Here is a 16,716-nt window from a genome sequence, read left to right as displayed (position 1 = left end):
GCAAAAATAATTAAGTCTTACTGATTATATTACTTAGAAGAAAAAAAGTATGTCAATTGATGGTTATTGACGACAGATGTCGCTGCACACAAACAATGCAGTACTGAGTACAGTACAATCCACTACAAAGTTTTGACTTCTCGGGCTTTGCCTGTAAATACACCATTATCATTATGTGTACATATTACAATACCTGAACCTGATTACATTTGTATACATTATTGAGCGGTTCTTGAACGACCCCATAAATATAGCATGGGGCGGCAGGTAGCCTAGTTGTTGGTGGATCGAATCCCCGGCTGGTAAGGTAAAAAATCTGTCGTTCTGTCCCTGAACCCACTGTTCCCCGGTAGGCCGTCATTGTAAATAAGAATTTGTTCTTAACTGACTTGCCTCGTTAGAAATTAGAGTTTATTTTACACACACACTTCAAGACAGCCACTGCAGTTAAAATAATACATACCATGCATTCTTTAAAAATAGCACCAAGCATAGTTATTTATTAGAACAAGAATAATGCAGTGCTCATCAATATAGATGAATGTATGTGCCAGTCAGTAGACTAGATGATCTTTGGCTACATGAATGCAACAAATTAAGCGTCATTTTCGATCGCTCTAGGTAAGCCGAACCTACCCGTAATTGGACGAGAATTGTCGAATCGTCTGTCCTGCCGGACTGGAAGCGGCCGCAACGCCATGTTAACGAAGTCTCTCATCTCCGTGGGAAAATGATTAGCTAGCTATAGAAAAATCAGTTGTTGATAACAAATGTTAAATTATCGAAGGAGGAAAGACACCGGTGACAGTGCTCGGAAGAACTGAACCGGATCTGCAGAGGTCCTGGACGGGCAAGGGAGGCAAACCTCCCACCGTCCCCATGAATAACACCATAGACCCGAACAGCGACTTTCCATGAAAAAAAGCTTTTCTGCGTTGCTAATAGCTAGCCCTGTCGGCAAAAGGATTTGCGGCCTGCTTCAATAATATTAAACGCTTGCTAGCTATATTTATGCAAGCTAGATATATTTTGTATCAGTATTTATTCGTGTATTGTTTTGTTTTTTTGCAATGAGTTTGCCGACGAAAATAGTCCCAAAACCCGCCACTGTCGCAGTAAGTGGACCTGGAACTGTCCCGTCTCCGTCGAGCCAACTGCGGGCTACCCTGACCTCCGTGTCTTTACCACCGGGAGCCCCAGGTGCTCCTCAGCCGAACGCCGTGCCGCCACCTCAGTATCCTTCATTGGCAAGAATTCCCCTGGCATCTCTTGGTCAGGTATTCGGGGTAAACACATTTAGGTATCTAGCTAGTAACGTTATTGGTTAGAGGTTGGGTGCGGGTGAATTACTGATGTTTCGAAGAGCAGGGGGGGACAATTAGCTAGCTAGGTAGTTGGCTAATGTTAGCTAGTTAACAGATTAGTGGCTTGTTGACTAACGTTACTTGCTAAACTAGCTAGGCAACGTAGCTAAACTGCACATAATTGATTTTGATGCATTTTGTTGGCCAATGGCAATGTAATTTGAACTTGTGCATACGTGGTTCAGAAACTGCGGGCTAACTAACATCACACTCAATTTGACGAGGTGGCGTAGGCTAACTAACTACTAGAGGGCCACCGGCTTTGTTTCGTTTACCGGTGGTAGCTAGCTAGCCAGCCACTTTCATATTAGATAGGTATGTTCATTTGCAACTGAAAACACGTAGCAGCGGCTAACTAATCCGCTAGCCTATTGGCTAACTATAGTATTGGGGGCAGTCTTTGTGAGAGATGAATGCTTTGGGTGGACCAGCTAACCAAATGTTGTAGCCATCACCCTAAAACTGTAACATTAGTTATTCTTGCTAGCAAGTATGAGTGAATGTTAGCTAGTAGTAAGTTACATGGGCCTAGGATCCCCTCCCCGGTTTCCATAGAAGGGATGCTAACACCGGTTGTTATTTATCTATCTAGGCGGTAGTTGCGCCGGGTAGTAGCTGACAGCCGGTGCAACACTGGTATGTCCATCTTGACAGGGGAGTGTCGCCAGGCATTTGGTTGTTGGTAGCAATGTATGCTACGTTACTGTAGCACGGTAGTACTAGTGTAATGAGACTGATCCAGGAAGCTTAATACATATTTTATTTGTAGGAAGGGATATGTTTAATTGTGCATATTTCATGATTGTATGAATTATATTCAGTAAGCCAAACTAGCTATTTCAAGTCACTGCGTATTGAGACTCGTGGCTTTTGGATTCTTTTGAAAGCTACCTTTCTGTCCAGTTTGTGTAGCTTCAACATAATGTGGCATGATTCAAATATAATTTTTGTAAACAAATGGATCAAGAGCATTTCCCTTGCTCCCTGTGAACACTTTTGACCCCAGTGGAATTATTCTTCCAAATAAGACCTCCTAAAAACAATTCCTTACTTGATTTGTACAGACTTTGTGAATATCAACGTTGAGTCCTAATCAATTTGAGATTAATACTTGCTAATGGTCATTTTTTTTAAAGTTAGGATCTATCCTAGTGGCTTTTTACGATTAAAACATCTTATGATTTCAATCTAATGTAAAGTCATAATGGAAGTATTGTGTTCAGAGTGCACATGCTGCTGTTTTGTGGTTGCATTGTTATTCATGCTATTCTGTGAAGTCGTACTGTCACCTCCTGTTTTCTTTACAGCTCGGTGGCGGTGGTTTGAGGATTGGGTTGAATTAGCTTCCTGCTTCTGCCTATAACAGTGATGGTGTTCTTCAGTCCAGGATTTCTGTGGTATCCAGGGTGTTCCAAGGGTCTTAATTAGTGTATCTATACCACTTCATTCACATTGTAGGATGTTGGACTTACAAGCTCTGTTCAATGGTGCTCTGTGTCTCAGTGATCTCTGCATTGCTTGTGGTCTAGATTCATATTCATTAGTCTTTCATCCTGTTCAACTGTCTCCTTCATGCCCCGTGGTGCTCAGGTGGGACTGTTCCACAGTCTGATAATGGAAGATTCTTCAGGCCTTTTGCAGCTTTCATTTCTATATTTCATTTTTATATTATATTTGTTTGTATGTCAACTGGGTACCTAACAGGTTCCATAACTTAATTCTGCCACGTAACCACCACTTAGGCAGTATTGTTATAGGTTGAGCAAAGAAATGTTTAGGCTACAACTGCGAGGTGACAGATAAGATGCATCAAACTATGCAAATTTCTCTCGGTCTATAGAAAAACAATGACATTAAACTCACTGACCCTCCTGGTGTCTGCCCCTCCTCTGCCTCCCTGAGGTCAAGAGTGTGGGAACATGTTATTCTCTGTCTGCCCTCTGCTCCCAATGGACGGGATTTCCGTGTGTGTGTGTAGGCTGAGATGGTGGGTAGGCGGGGCTAGTTGCTACTCCTGTTTGCAAGAGAGAAACCCGGTGCATGCGGCTACTGCTGCACTCCCCAGACAATGGCAGTGCTGCTTAGCATTCAGCACGAGAGGCCAAGGCGGCGCTTCCCACCGTCTGACAACAAAGGCCCAGGTCAGCCTACAGTAGTGCCCTATAAAATCTGCGGTGTGGACGCAATCACAGAATCTAGACATTCAGACATAATTCAACAATATAAAATAATGAAGAAAATGCATTCATTTGTCGAAGTTAAACATAAGACATTAACAAAATGCATCAGTGATTCGTATTTTCCTGCAACTTTCTGAAACGGAACAGGAGTGTGTGTGTGTGTGTGTGTGTGTGTGTGTGTGTGTGTGTGTGTGTGTGTGTGTGTGTACACTTTAGCGACGATGGTAATGATGACCGTCTTCTGGTCGAGATGGAAAGGCTTTCCAAAAACCTTCTCAATTAATTGTTAACTACAAAGTAGCCTATGCCTACCTGGTAGAATGATATCAATTTGTTTTGCAAACTCTGCAGTCATATGAGCTCTACAGAAACATTGCTAACCAAACAACGGTCTCTGGCTGGTGCCCAAAATCAAAATGTCTTAGATTTTTTCCCAGACATGGTCTCCTGAAGTGGTTGAAGTGTTGTTGTGGACTTAGAACATCCAGTTTTGTTATTTTTCTATTTAAAAAAAGTGTGATTTTTTTGAGAGCAAAAACCTAGGAGAACGGAAACCAAGAAAACAACTGAATTTGGGGTATAAACAGAATCCGACAAAAAGTAAAACCGATTTTTATAGTGCCCTACTACAGCAGCCCTGGCTGGGCCGGGAACTAAAGGCCTCACTCGCTCACTCTTTATTTTTTTCTTTCTCTTTCTACCATCATCACTTCATTCTTGTCTTTCACTTTACTTTTCTAGCATTATTTTGTCATGCTTATTTTGATAGTTTATCATGAGCAAATTAACTTGTTAAAATGAATGAATGGGACATTATGGGTGTGTTCCACTAATTAGAAACAGCATGGAACAGTGAGGTTATTGTTCAGTGCCGCCTTTGATGTTATTGATTCTAAGTTGTTATTGAAGAAACTCACTTGCAATGGCTTTACATCACCTGCCATCACATGGTTGGAGTTATTTGTCCAATATAACCCTGAGAGTGTTCTTCAATGGAAGCTTCTCTAATTAAGCAATAAGCCCCAAGGGTATGCAGTATATGGCCAACATACCACTGCTGAGGGCTGTTCTTAGTACGACACAACGCTGAGTGCCTGGACATAGTCCTTAGCCATGGTATATTGGCCATATATCACAAACCTCTGAGGTGCCTTATTGCTACTATAAACTGGTTACAAACGTAATCAGAGCAGTAACAATACATGTTTTGTCATACCCGTTGTATACAGTCTGATATACCACGGCTATCAGCCAATCAGCATTTAGGGCTCGAACCACTCAGTTTATAACTTCAGTTATACGACGGGTGGGCCTAATTCTGAATGCTGATTGGTTAAAACCGCATTCAAGCCGGTATCTATTCTACAAGTTACCACCGGCTAAATCTATGACGTTAAAATTTACTCTGTTCCATCTGACTGTGCAATCCACTGTCATCAGCCCAGCCAGGCACTTCATGAACTTGATCTCTGCTATAAAAAGCATTTAGACATTATCTCACATTTCTTTCAGACTAACATTTAGTTTTCAACAGCAGAGATTTGTATAAATCTTTGTCTGTTTCTCCGACATTTGCGACATTGTTTTAATATTCAAATTCGATCTCCAGATATCCCATAGTAATTAACGTGTCAGGATGAGACAGGCAGGCAGCTTTTCTCAGCCAGTCGAAATCATGAATCAGCGAAAATGTTATGTGTATATACACAAATAACTATCAATAGAAAACAGGTCAAACGAAACTGAGTGCAACTAGTTTGCTGTCTTTCAACTCAAATTTTATTAGTCACATGCGCCGAATACAACCGGTAGACCTTACAGTGAAATTCTTACTAACCAACAATGCAGTTTAAAAAAAAATACATATGAGATTAACAAGTAATTAAAGAGCAGCAGTAAAGTAACAATAGCAAGACTATATACAGGGGGGTACCGATACAATGTGCAGGGGCACTGGTTAGTTGAGGTAGTATGTACATGTAGGTAGAGTTATTAAAGTGACACTGCATAGATGACAACAGAGAATAGCAGTTGTGTGAAGTGGGGGGGGGGTGTAGTCTGAGTAGCCATTTGATTAGATGTTCAGGACTCTTATGGCTTAGAAGCTGTTTAGAAGCCTCTTGGACTTAGACTTGGCGCTCCGGTACTGCTTGCCGTGCGGTAGCAGAGAGAACAGTCTATGACTAGGGTGGCTGGAGTCTTTGACAATTTTTAGGGCCTTCCTCTGACACCGCCTGGTATTGAGGTCCTGGATGGCAGGAAGCTTGACCCCGGTGATGTACTGGGCCGTTCGCACTACCCTCTGTAGTGCCTTGCGGTCGGAGGCCGAGCAGTTGCCATGCCAGGCAGTGATGCAACCAGTCAGGATGCTCTCGATGGTGCAGCTGTAGAACCTTTTGAGGATCTGAGGACCCATGCCAAATCTTTTCAGTCTCCTGAGGGGGAATAGGTTTTCCAGCTTCAGTTTGAAGTGATTGTGTTAGCTGTGTTATTGGCTAGCTCCTCTGAACACGTGTCCTGACGAGAGAGCACATTTTCTACGCCAGGTGAAATCGTTAATCATTATCTCATTGCTATGGATGTATCCAAATGTCACTAGAAAACAGCTTAAACAAACGCAAATGCATCTACTTTGCTGTTATTCTGGCTGCACTGTTTGAAGTGAGTTAGTTGTAGTTGGCTAGCTAGCAAGCAAGGGATAAGAATGTTGCCAGCCAGTATGGCAATGGAACATTTACAATGAACCGCTGGGTCGTGTCCATAGATACAGAACAAAAGGACTGAACGACTGGGTACTGTCTCTCGCAAACAACCAGCCGGCTTGGGTAGCAACCCTAGATTTGTGTCGGGTCTATATCTTGTGGAAGGATGAAATAGTATGAATAAATTCATCAAAATGTTTTTATTGAAAACATTTAAATATGTTGGTAACCGTTATATAAAAGTGATAATGCCCTCGAAGCTGGTGTTTGGAGGATATATTGGCATGGTTTGAGGGCCCGAGACGAACAACACCCGTGCCAATATATCCTCCAAACGCCGGCCTCGAGGGCATTATCACTTAAATATGTGCAGTGTCCCTCAGGGCAGTTGCCTTGGGCCGTTACTCTTCTCTATTTTGGTTTGCCACTGGTCTTAAATGACACTAGAATGACTATGTATGTGTCCACACTGTACGTCAACACTCAAAGCCAGTGAACTCACTGAAATTCTAAATAAGGAGTTGGTCAGTATCAGAATGGGTGATTTAATGATAAACTGGTCTTAAATACAATACATCAACCATTTTAAGCATTGTATTTGGTTCAAAACATTATCTCGGACCTAAACCTCAACTGGAATTGTGCATAGAAAATCTTTGCCAGTGTGTGTGTAGGCTTCCTCCCCCTCCCTCTGATGCATGCACAGTCTACTATAGCTACTGATGCTACAGGCGTGATTAAGAAATTAGGGAGAGATTTTTTTATTAGAGAAGAATGGATTCACTTTTTCAATGCTAGTTAAGGATACTATAGCTATCACGTTTCACAATGGATTTATTAACTACAAAAATGTAAGATGTGTTTTTATTTTTAATTCTGTTGCTGCTCTGCACACTCAAGCTTGTTCGCTAGCTGCATTATGTGTAATGTAATGGAACTTAGAATCATGATCAAGGGCTAGCACTGGTCCAATGTTAGTTCAGCTAAATCTCTGAAGTTCTAAAACATTCAAGTCCCTTCATAGACGCCACTCCTCCATAGGTATAATTCTGTGGGCCTAATTCAGATAATTAATATCATAACAACAACTTGTCCAGCGCCCTCCTCACCTGCAAAATTTCAGTCGCATGTCGCACCCTACGCTGCACTTGTCTGTCCAATGCATGTACATATCTTTGCCCCCTCCATAGCAAGCTGTACAATCCATTAGTGAAGTAATTTATTGTTGCGCTAAATGAAATAAAAATTCAGAGGTTTAAAAATGACAAAGGAACTTAATAAACCGTTACTTTTTTGTTAGAACCGATTCAGAACTTTATTTTGCTGGTTGGAACAATGGAACAGAACCCCCAAAAATATTATTCTATTCAGAACGAAACAATGGGAAAATACTCGTGGTTCCAACCCCTGGAACTAACATTAACAACGTGCATACAATTTTTTTTCCTGGTTCAGGGTTTTTATGAGAAATATTACTGTGAAAATTCCAGATTGTCTGCATAATCAAATAACATTCAGCTCAGACACCCATACATACCAAACAAGACATGCCACCAGGGGTCTCTTCACAGTCCCCGAGTCCAAAATGAATTCACGGCAGCGCACATTATTATACCGAGCCATGATTGTGTGGAACTCCCATCTCCAATTACTCAAGCAAACAGCAAAATGACCTTTTAAAAAACGGATTAAACAACATCTCATGGAATGGCGGGGACTGTGAGGGGACAAACACAGAGTGGAGTACGCTCTAACACACACCATTTTTTTGTCGTATTGTTTTTATAATTCTTTCATTGTTTTTATATCGTTGTGTTTTAAATTTGTGACTGTCCTTGTATATCAGTGCTTTCTTACTTGTCTTGTTTTTGTGTGGACCCCAGGAAGAGTAGCTGCTGCTTCTGCAAATGCTAATAGGGATCCAAATAAAGCATAGAAGTCATGTAGGGCCATAATGCAGCCGTTAGAGTTTAGGACAGGTGCATCGTGTATTCATGTTGAAATGTTCTCATAAGCCCACTCACTGCTGTAGATAAAAATAAACTGCTGAGTAGTTCTGAGCTAGCATTCAGACTAGAGGTCGACCGATTATGATTTTTCAACGCCGATACCGATTATTGGAGGGCCAAAAAAAGCCGATACCTATTAATTGGCTGATATTTTTATATATATATTATTTATTTATTTTACATTTTATTATTTTTGTTGTTGTAATAATGACAATTACAACAATACTGAGTGAACGCTTATTTTAACTTAATATAATACATCGATTAAAATCAATTTAGCCTCAAATAATGAAACATGTTCAATTTGGTTTAAATAATGCAAAAACAAAGTGTTGGAGAAGAAAGTAAAAGAGCTTTTTCACATGGCACATATTGCAAACGTTTAAGTTCCTTGCTCAGAACATATGAAAGCTGGTCGTTCCTTTTAACATGAGTCTACAATATTCCCAGGTAAGAAGTTTTAGGTTGTAGTTATTATAGGAATTATAAGACTATTTCTCTCTATGATTTGTATGTCATATACCTTTGACTATTGGATGTTCTTATAGGCACTTTAGTATTGCCAGTGTAACAGTATAGCTTCCGTCCCTCTCCTCACTCCTACCTGGGCTCAAACCAGGAACACATCGACAACAGCCACCCTCGAAGCAGCTTTACCCATGCAGAGCAAGGGGAAAAACTACTCCAAGTCTCAGAGCGAGTGACGTTTGAAACGCTATTAGCGCGCACCCCGCTAACTAGCTAGCCATTTCGCATCGGTTACACCAGCCTAATCTTGGGAGTTGATAGGCTTGAAGTCATAAACAGCGCAATGCTTGAAGCACAGCGAAGAGCTGCTGGCAAAACGCAAGAAAGTGCTGTTTGAATGAATGCTTACGAGCCTGCTGCTGCCTACCACCACTCAGTCAGACTGCTCTATCAAATCATAGACTTAATTATAATATAATAAACACACAGAAATACGAGCCTTAGGTCATTAATATGGTCGAATCCGGAAACTATCATCTAGAAAAAAAAAACGTTTTTTCCTTTCAGTGAAATACGGAACCGTTCCGTATTTTATCTAACGGGTGGCATCCCTAAGTCTAAATATTGCTGTTACATTGCACAACCTTCAATGTTATGTCATAATTACGTAAAATTCTGGCAAATTAGTTCGCAACGAGCCAGGCGGCCCAAACTGTTGCATATACCCTGACTCTGCGTGCAATGAACGCAAGAGAAGTGACACAATTTCACCTGGTTAATATTGCCTGCTAACCTGGATTTCTTTTAGCTAAATTTTCAGGTTTAAAAATATATATACTTCTGTGTATTTTAACATTTAACATTTTAGTCATTTAGCAGACGCTCTTATCCAGAGCGACTTACAGTAGTGAATGCATACATTTCATAAAAAAAATTTTTCTCCCGGTACTGGTCCCCCGTGGGAATCGAACCCACAACCCTGGTGTTGCAAACACCATGCTCTACCAACTGAGCCACAGGTATTGATTTTAAGAAAGGCATTGATGTTTATGGTTAGGTACAGTCGTGCAACGATTGTGCTTTCTTCGCAAATGTGCTTTTGTTAAATCATCCCCCGTTTGGCGAAGTCGGCTGTCTTTGTTAGGAAGAAATAGTCTTCACAGTTCGCAATGAGCCAGGCGGCCCAAACTGCTGCATATACCCTGACTCTGTTTGCAAGAGAAGTGACACATTTTCCCTAGTTAAAAGAAATTCATGTTAGCAGGCAATATTAACTAAATATGCAGGTTAAAAAAATATATACTTGTGTATTTATTTTAAGAAAGGCATTGATGTTTATGGTTAGGGACATGTTGGAGCAACATGTAACATGTAGCGTTGGACTAGTTAACCGTAAGGTTGCAAAATTGAATCCCCGAGCTGACAAGGTAAAAATCTGTCGTTCTTCCCCTGAACAAGGCAGTTAACCCACCGTTCCTAGGCCGTCATTGAAAATAAGGTGTTCTTAACTGACTTGCCTAGTTAAATAAAGGTGTAAAAAAATCGCCGTCCAAAAATACCGATTTCCGATTGTTATGAAAACTTAATCGTCCCTAATTAATCGGCCATTCCGATTAATCGGTCGACCTCTAATTCAGACGGCCCAGGTCTAGCCTATGCCTTGCAGGCAGGGAGTGTCTCACTCCCTTTCTAGGTTTTCATGCCAATTCTTGTACTTAAATATCTTTTAATTTACAGTTGAGAGACCTAGTGTTATTTTGCACTGTGAATGTTAGATTATATTCTGGCTATTAGTTTATAGGTATGCCATAGTGCAGTCATTTGAACCCCAACATTTAGCCTAGAGAATAATTTTGCAGTGCAATCAGGCGTCCTCAACTCCTGTATGTTATGGAGCAATAGGGTCCTCACACTGATTTAAAGGCTTAAGTTACCCTTTGATGGCTGTTACTAAAGACAGGAGACGTTTTTTATTAAATTTATAGTCAACTGTACATTTTCTCAAGAATCTTGCTCTAAGATCTGCTGAAGGGGTCTGAATAAGCAATGTCACTAGTAGGCCAACTGTAGTGAGAGAGCAGTCCCAGGCCACAGCAGGCAGCATCTTAAACCCTGTGTTTATTCAGTGCTCTGAGAGCCTGGTCTGGTGGGGCAGCGGAGTGGGGTACAGTGAAGGGGTGGTTTTGTGTCTGCACCATCTGGGCTCCAGTCACATCCTGTGGCTCCGCTCTGAACCAGCTGCACTCAGCCTCAGGTAGGCTATGGCTCCAGGCTGCTACAACTAATGGGCTGACTGGGAGGGAGCCTCAGGGTTAGTCACTGTGCTATTAGACGGGTAGAGAAGACTAGTAAGGCACTAAACCATAATTGCTCCAGGGTCGCCGTTGAAAATGGCAGACCCTGCCACTCTCTGAGAGGGTGTCTCGGAGGGAGTCGGGAGGAATGTTTTTGTTAAATAGTTTTCAAAAGATATCTGGATTCACCTATCGGATAGGATTAAATGCGTAGGAATAGAACGGACAAGCCATTGACTTGACTGGGGATAGGCGGAATCCAGATAACTTTAGAAAAACTGGGCTCTGGTGATTTTGTGTTGTTGTTATGGAGATTTCTGCCAACATTTTATCTTGAATTTGTGTTCTCACAGAAAGTAAAAAGTGTTGCTGTAATTTGTTTTGTGGAGCAGTCGTCAGCAGAAAATCCTATTTGACTTTCTAACTCTGAACTACTCCTTCACACTTTCTCTTGTTCTATCAGCACCTCTATCTCTGTCTCTCTCCCACATACACACTCAGCATGTAAGTGGCTTTACATTAAGCTTATGATGATGCAGGGACACCAGCTGCTTTTCCTCTTTTGCTGGCTCTAAATGGGACAGGTCGGTGGACAGGTGTGAGGGGCTTGCAGTGGCCCCAGATTGATTGGTAATGAACTAACTATTGCAGAACGTGGTGATCTACCGTAATTTCCGGACTATAAGCTGCTACTTTTTTCCCCACACTTTGAACCACGCGGCTTAAATAATGACGCGGCTAATATATGGATTTTTCCCGCTTTCAAATAAAAAAAAAATGTAAAAAACACTTTCTGTGACGTGCTCAGTTTTTTGGTGGCATGAAGCTTTCATTAGACCAATGAAATTGCCGAACGGGTTAAGGGCAAACTTTTTTGTTTACTGTTTGGATTAAATCGAGCGCGCTCAAACTTCCCATCATTCTGATTACGGTAGTCATTTTGTCACCCTCATCATGGCAAAGACACGGAGAAATGCATATGATGCAGCTTTCAAGTTGAAGGCGATTTGATCTGGCTGTTAGAAAACGAAATAGAGCTGCTGCACGGGAGCTTGGTCTGGAGCAATGACTTTCTTGGTAGGCTACTGTTTACTGCAAATTTTTTATTTTTTGTTACAAGCCGTGTTTCGTTAAAGCCTATTTATTTTTGTTACAAGCCGTGTTTCGTTAAAGTCTGTGTAAAGTTAATTTGTTTCAATGTACCGATAGGCACCTGCGGCTTATAGACATGTGCAGCTTATTTATGTTCAAAATAATATTTTTTTAATTCAGTGGGTGCGGCTTATATTCAGGTGCGCTTAATAGTCCGGAATTTACGGTATATCAGAGCCTGGAAACATGGACTTGAGATGGACTTCGGTGTTATGTTTAGGATTTTTTTTTGTGTGTTAGCATCAGGGTGCAGTGCCTGTGTCTACTGAGCTGTGATAGGTGCCCTTCACAGATCAGTGTTTTACATGTAATTCGGAAAGTATTCAGACCCCTTGACTTTTTCCACATTTTGTTAAGTTACAGCCTTATTCTAAAATGTATTATTATTATTTTGTTCTTCCTCATTAATCTACACACACTACCCCATAATAACAAAGCGAAAACATATTTTTTGAAATGTTGGCAAATTTATTATAAATAAAGAACAGTAGATATACCTTATTTACATAAGTATTCAGACCCTTTGCTATGAGACTCAATTTAGCTCAGGTGCATCCTGTGTCCATTGATCATCCTTGAGATGTTTCTACAACTTGGAGTCCACCTGTGGTAAATTCTATTGATTGGACATGATTTGGAAAGGCACACATCTGTCTATATTAGAGGTCGACCGATTGTTTGTTTTTTCAACGCCGATACCGATTATTGGAGGACCCAAAAAAGCAGATGCCGATTTTTATTATTATATTTTTATTTATATATATTTGTAATAATGACAATTACAACAATACTGAATGAACACTTTTATTTTAACTTAATATAATACATAAATAAAATCAATTTAGTCTCAAATAAATAATGAAACATGTTCAATTTGGTTTAAATAATGCACTAAAACAGTGTTGGAGAAGTAAAAGTGCAATATGTGCCATGTAAAAAAGCTAACATTTAAGTTCCTTGCTCAGAACATGAGAACATATGAAAGCTGATGGTTCATTTTAACATGAGTCTTCAATATTCCCAGTTTAGGTTGCAGTTATTATAGGACTATTTCTTTCTATACCATTTGTATTTCATATACCTTTGACTATTTGATGTTCTTATATGCACTATAGTATTGCCAGCCTAATCTCGGGAGTTGATAGGCTTGAAGTCATAAAAAGCGCTTTGCTTGAAGCATTGCGAAGAGCTGCTTGCTGGCAAGCGCAGGAAAGTGCTGTTTGAATGAATGCTTACGAGCCTGCTGCCTACCACCGCTCAGACTGCTCTATCAAATATCAAATCATAGACTTAATTATAATATAATAAACACACAAATACGAGTCTTAGGTCATTAATATGCTCAAATCCGGAAACCTAGAATTTCGTTTACAAAACGTTTATTCTTTCAGTCAAATATGGAACCGTTCCGTATTTTATAGAGCGGGTGGAATCCCTAAGTCTAAATATTGCTGTTACATTGCACAACCTTCAATGTTATAATTATGTAAAATTCTGGCAAATTAATTACGGTCTTTGTTAGGAAGAAATGGTCTTCACACAGTTCGCAACGAGCCAGGCGGCCCAAACTGCTGCATATACCGTGACTCTACTTACACAGAACGCAAGAGAAGTGACACAATTTCCCTAGTTAATATTGCCTGCTAACATGGATTTCTTTTAACTAAATATGCAGGATAAAAATAATATACTTGTGTATGGATTTTAAGGCATTGATGTTTATGGTTAGGTACATTGGTGCAACAACAGGGATTTTTTTGCAAATGCGCTTGTTACATCATCACCCGATTGGCAAAGTAGGCTGTGATTCGATGAAAAATTAACAGGCACCGCACTGATTATATGCAAAGCAGGACAAGCTAGATAAAGTAGTAATATCATCAACATGTGTATTTAACTAGTGATTATGTTAAGATTTATATATTTTTTTATATAAAATAAGTTTAATGCTAGCTAGCAACTTACCTTGTCTCCTTGCTGCACTCGTGTACCAGGTGGTCAGCCTGCCATGCAGTCTCCTCGTGGAGTGCAATGTAATCGGCCATAATCAACGTCCAAAAATGCTGATTTACCGATTTGTTATGAAAACTTTAAATAGGCCCTAATTAATTAGCCATGCCGATTAATCGGTCGACCTCTAATCTATGTAAGGTCCCACAGTTGACAGTGCATGTCAGAGCAAAAACCAAGCCATGAGGTCGAAGGAATTGTCCGTAGAGCTCCGAGACAGGATTGTGTCGAGGCACAGATCTGTGAAAGGGTACCAAAAAATGTCTGCAGCATTGAAAGTCCAAGAACATAGTGGCCTCCATCATTCTTAAATGGAATAAGTTTAGAACCGCCCGGACTTGAACCCGATCTAACATCTCTGGAGAGATCTGTAAATGGCTGTGCAGTGACGATCCCCATCCAACCTGACATCTGATCTGCAGAGCAGAATGGGGAAAATCTCCCCAAATACAGGTGAGCCAAGCTTGTAGCGTCATACCCAAGAAGACTTGACGCTGTTATCACTACCAAAGGTGCTTCAACAAAATACTGAGTGAAGGGTCTGAATACTTATGTAAATGTGACATTTCCTTTTTATATATAAATTATTTAAAAAATCTAAACCTGGTTTTTCTTTGTCATTACGGGGTATTGTGTGTAGATTGAGGGAAAGATACAATTTTACTTTAGAATAAGGCTGTAAACGTAACAAAATTTGGAAAAAGTTAAGGGGTCTGAATACTTAACGAATGCACTGTATGTAAAAAGGTTGCTGTCTGGGGCAAACCTGGCTTTCCCTTTCCTGGTTTCACTGTGTTCTCTCTGCTGCATCAAAACCTGACATGTTTTGTAATAAAGTAGCCTATGTTCACTACAGTTGCTATAGCCCACTTGTTGTCTAGTCCCAATTGGCCACATGTTTCTATGTGTATAGGCTTTTCTTTCGTCTGATCTCTTGGCCTTTTGTTACTCTAATAAGTTCCATATTTTCCTCCTCTGTCGCTGCAGAAACTAAATTAATCTCAGACTAATGACTGATTAGTGTGGTCAGCCACTTTGAGTGGCTGGTGCTCGCAGGGTTGAGTGGGTAGTGCCAGTGCCTCAGGGTAATATGTAGGTAGGTAGGTATGTCACTGTAAGGCCCAGTGGAATTTGGCTTTCATAACAAAATATGGTAGCTAGGACACTGGCTTTTGTTGACACCAGTTTTTTCTAAGCCACATGTTGCCATATGTTGCCAAATACATTGATGGATTCACAATTTTTTTATTAATCATTTTGTTTTAACAAAGATTTTCTTTGCACATGCAAAGGGATTTGGTTATGCAATTCAGTGCTAAATAGCAATTGCAGCAATCGTATCAGACTGTAATTCCAGTAAGAGTCATGCGGTCCCTCCTGCCAAATCCCTGGGGGTGTCAGCTGTCTCATCCCACCTGATCATTTTCCCCACTGCAGTCGTGCAGCCTGCTAACCTCTGACCCATGGCGGAAACATCCCTGCTCCCCCCCCTCGCTGGTTTCACATGCTCAGCACAGAGCACCCTCTCACTCTCTGTTTGCATTCCACAACACAGACAGCCCTGCCAACCGGTCCTGGGCCCATACGGACAGACGGATCAGATTCTCTTAGTGTCACTACCCGCTCCCCTCCAGGCCCCCTCACACAAGCACAGACACACCACACAAGACAACACTGCACCAGTATTCACTCCCCGCTGTTTTATCCCCAGACTGTGACTACGGCTGTTTCCTGGCTATGTTAAAGGTTAGAGTGAAGACACACTCACAACAGGGATCTCTGTTTGTTTGGCTTTATTTAAGACATCAACTGTGTCCTGTATTTCCTCCTTTTCCAGGCCCTCTTTATGCTGCGTAGCTGCTGTCTTCAGTTCCACTGTTATAAAACGTATTCTCTCTCTTTTGGGAGGAGTGGTGGTCTTGGCGGGAAGCCAGTGGAGATGAGGGCCCATATAGGCAAGGAAAGAGTGAGCGAGAGGGGGATTGGGGAGAGGAGGGTGGGATTTTGGGAATGGCCAAAAAGTGTGAGGGGAAAGCAAGAAAGCCAAACGCTCTCATTTCCTTGTAATCATGTGACCGGTGTGTGTGTTGTGTGCCTCTGTCTGTAAGTCCCAATGAACTGCCTGAACAGGTTACTGAGGTTCTATCCTCCGTCTGGCACCCCCCCGCCCTCTTCACTCTTCATCAGTCTCGTCACTCTTTCAAAGCAGTCACTGATAAACAGAGTCCTGACTCATGATCACATGTCAACAACCCTATCTGGAAATAGAAAGCCTGTCCCTGGTTAAGGGGGTCTTTATTTAGACTAGTCCTAAATGTGAGACAGTACATTTAATGCATTTCTTTTCAGCAGTCATGATTGACCTATTGAGTTAAGAGATTCTAAAATGACCTTTGAATTTGGTACCTTGAATTAACATAATTTCTTGAATAAAATAGGAATCGTCTATCTGGAACGCTAACATTCTTAGAGTGGGAGTTTTGGAAATCCATGTCGGGATTTCCCTTTGACACACACGCTCCCTGGTAAAGGAACAC

The 16,716-nt window shown here is 41.0% G+C and overlaps 1 protein-coding gene across 21 annotated transcripts in view; it reads left to right on the top strand.

Annotated features, from left to right (window-relative positions):
- The first annotated feature begins 673 nt into the window (after positions 1-673).
- LOC106582990 (eukaryotic translation initiation factor 4 gamma 3) overlaps positions 674-16,716 on the top strand; it is a 75,416-nt gene continuing 59,373 nt past the window's right edge. For 15 of the 21 annotated variants that reach the window (XM_045705618.1, XM_014166665.2, XM_045705620.1 and 12 more), the window contains exon 1: positions 675-1,234. In XM_045705618.1, coding sequence (XP_045561574.1) covers positions 1,071-1,234 — 164 coding nt within the window. In that variant the 5' untranslated portion in view covers positions 675-1,070. Of the gene's footprint in view, positions 1,287-16,716 lie in introns of all 21 variants that reach the window. The other 6 variants (XM_014166660.2, XM_014166664.2, XM_014166674.2 and 3 more) reach the window with 4 other exon arrangements.

This window comes from Salmo salar, chromosome ssa22 (assembly GCF_905237065.1).
Source record: "Salmo salar chromosome ssa22, Ssal_v3.1, whole genome shotgun sequence".
Lineage (NCBI taxonomy): Eukaryota > Metazoa > Chordata > Actinopteri > Salmoniformes > Salmonidae > Salmo > Salmo salar.
This window is presented reverse-complemented; position numbering and strand designations above follow the sequence as displayed.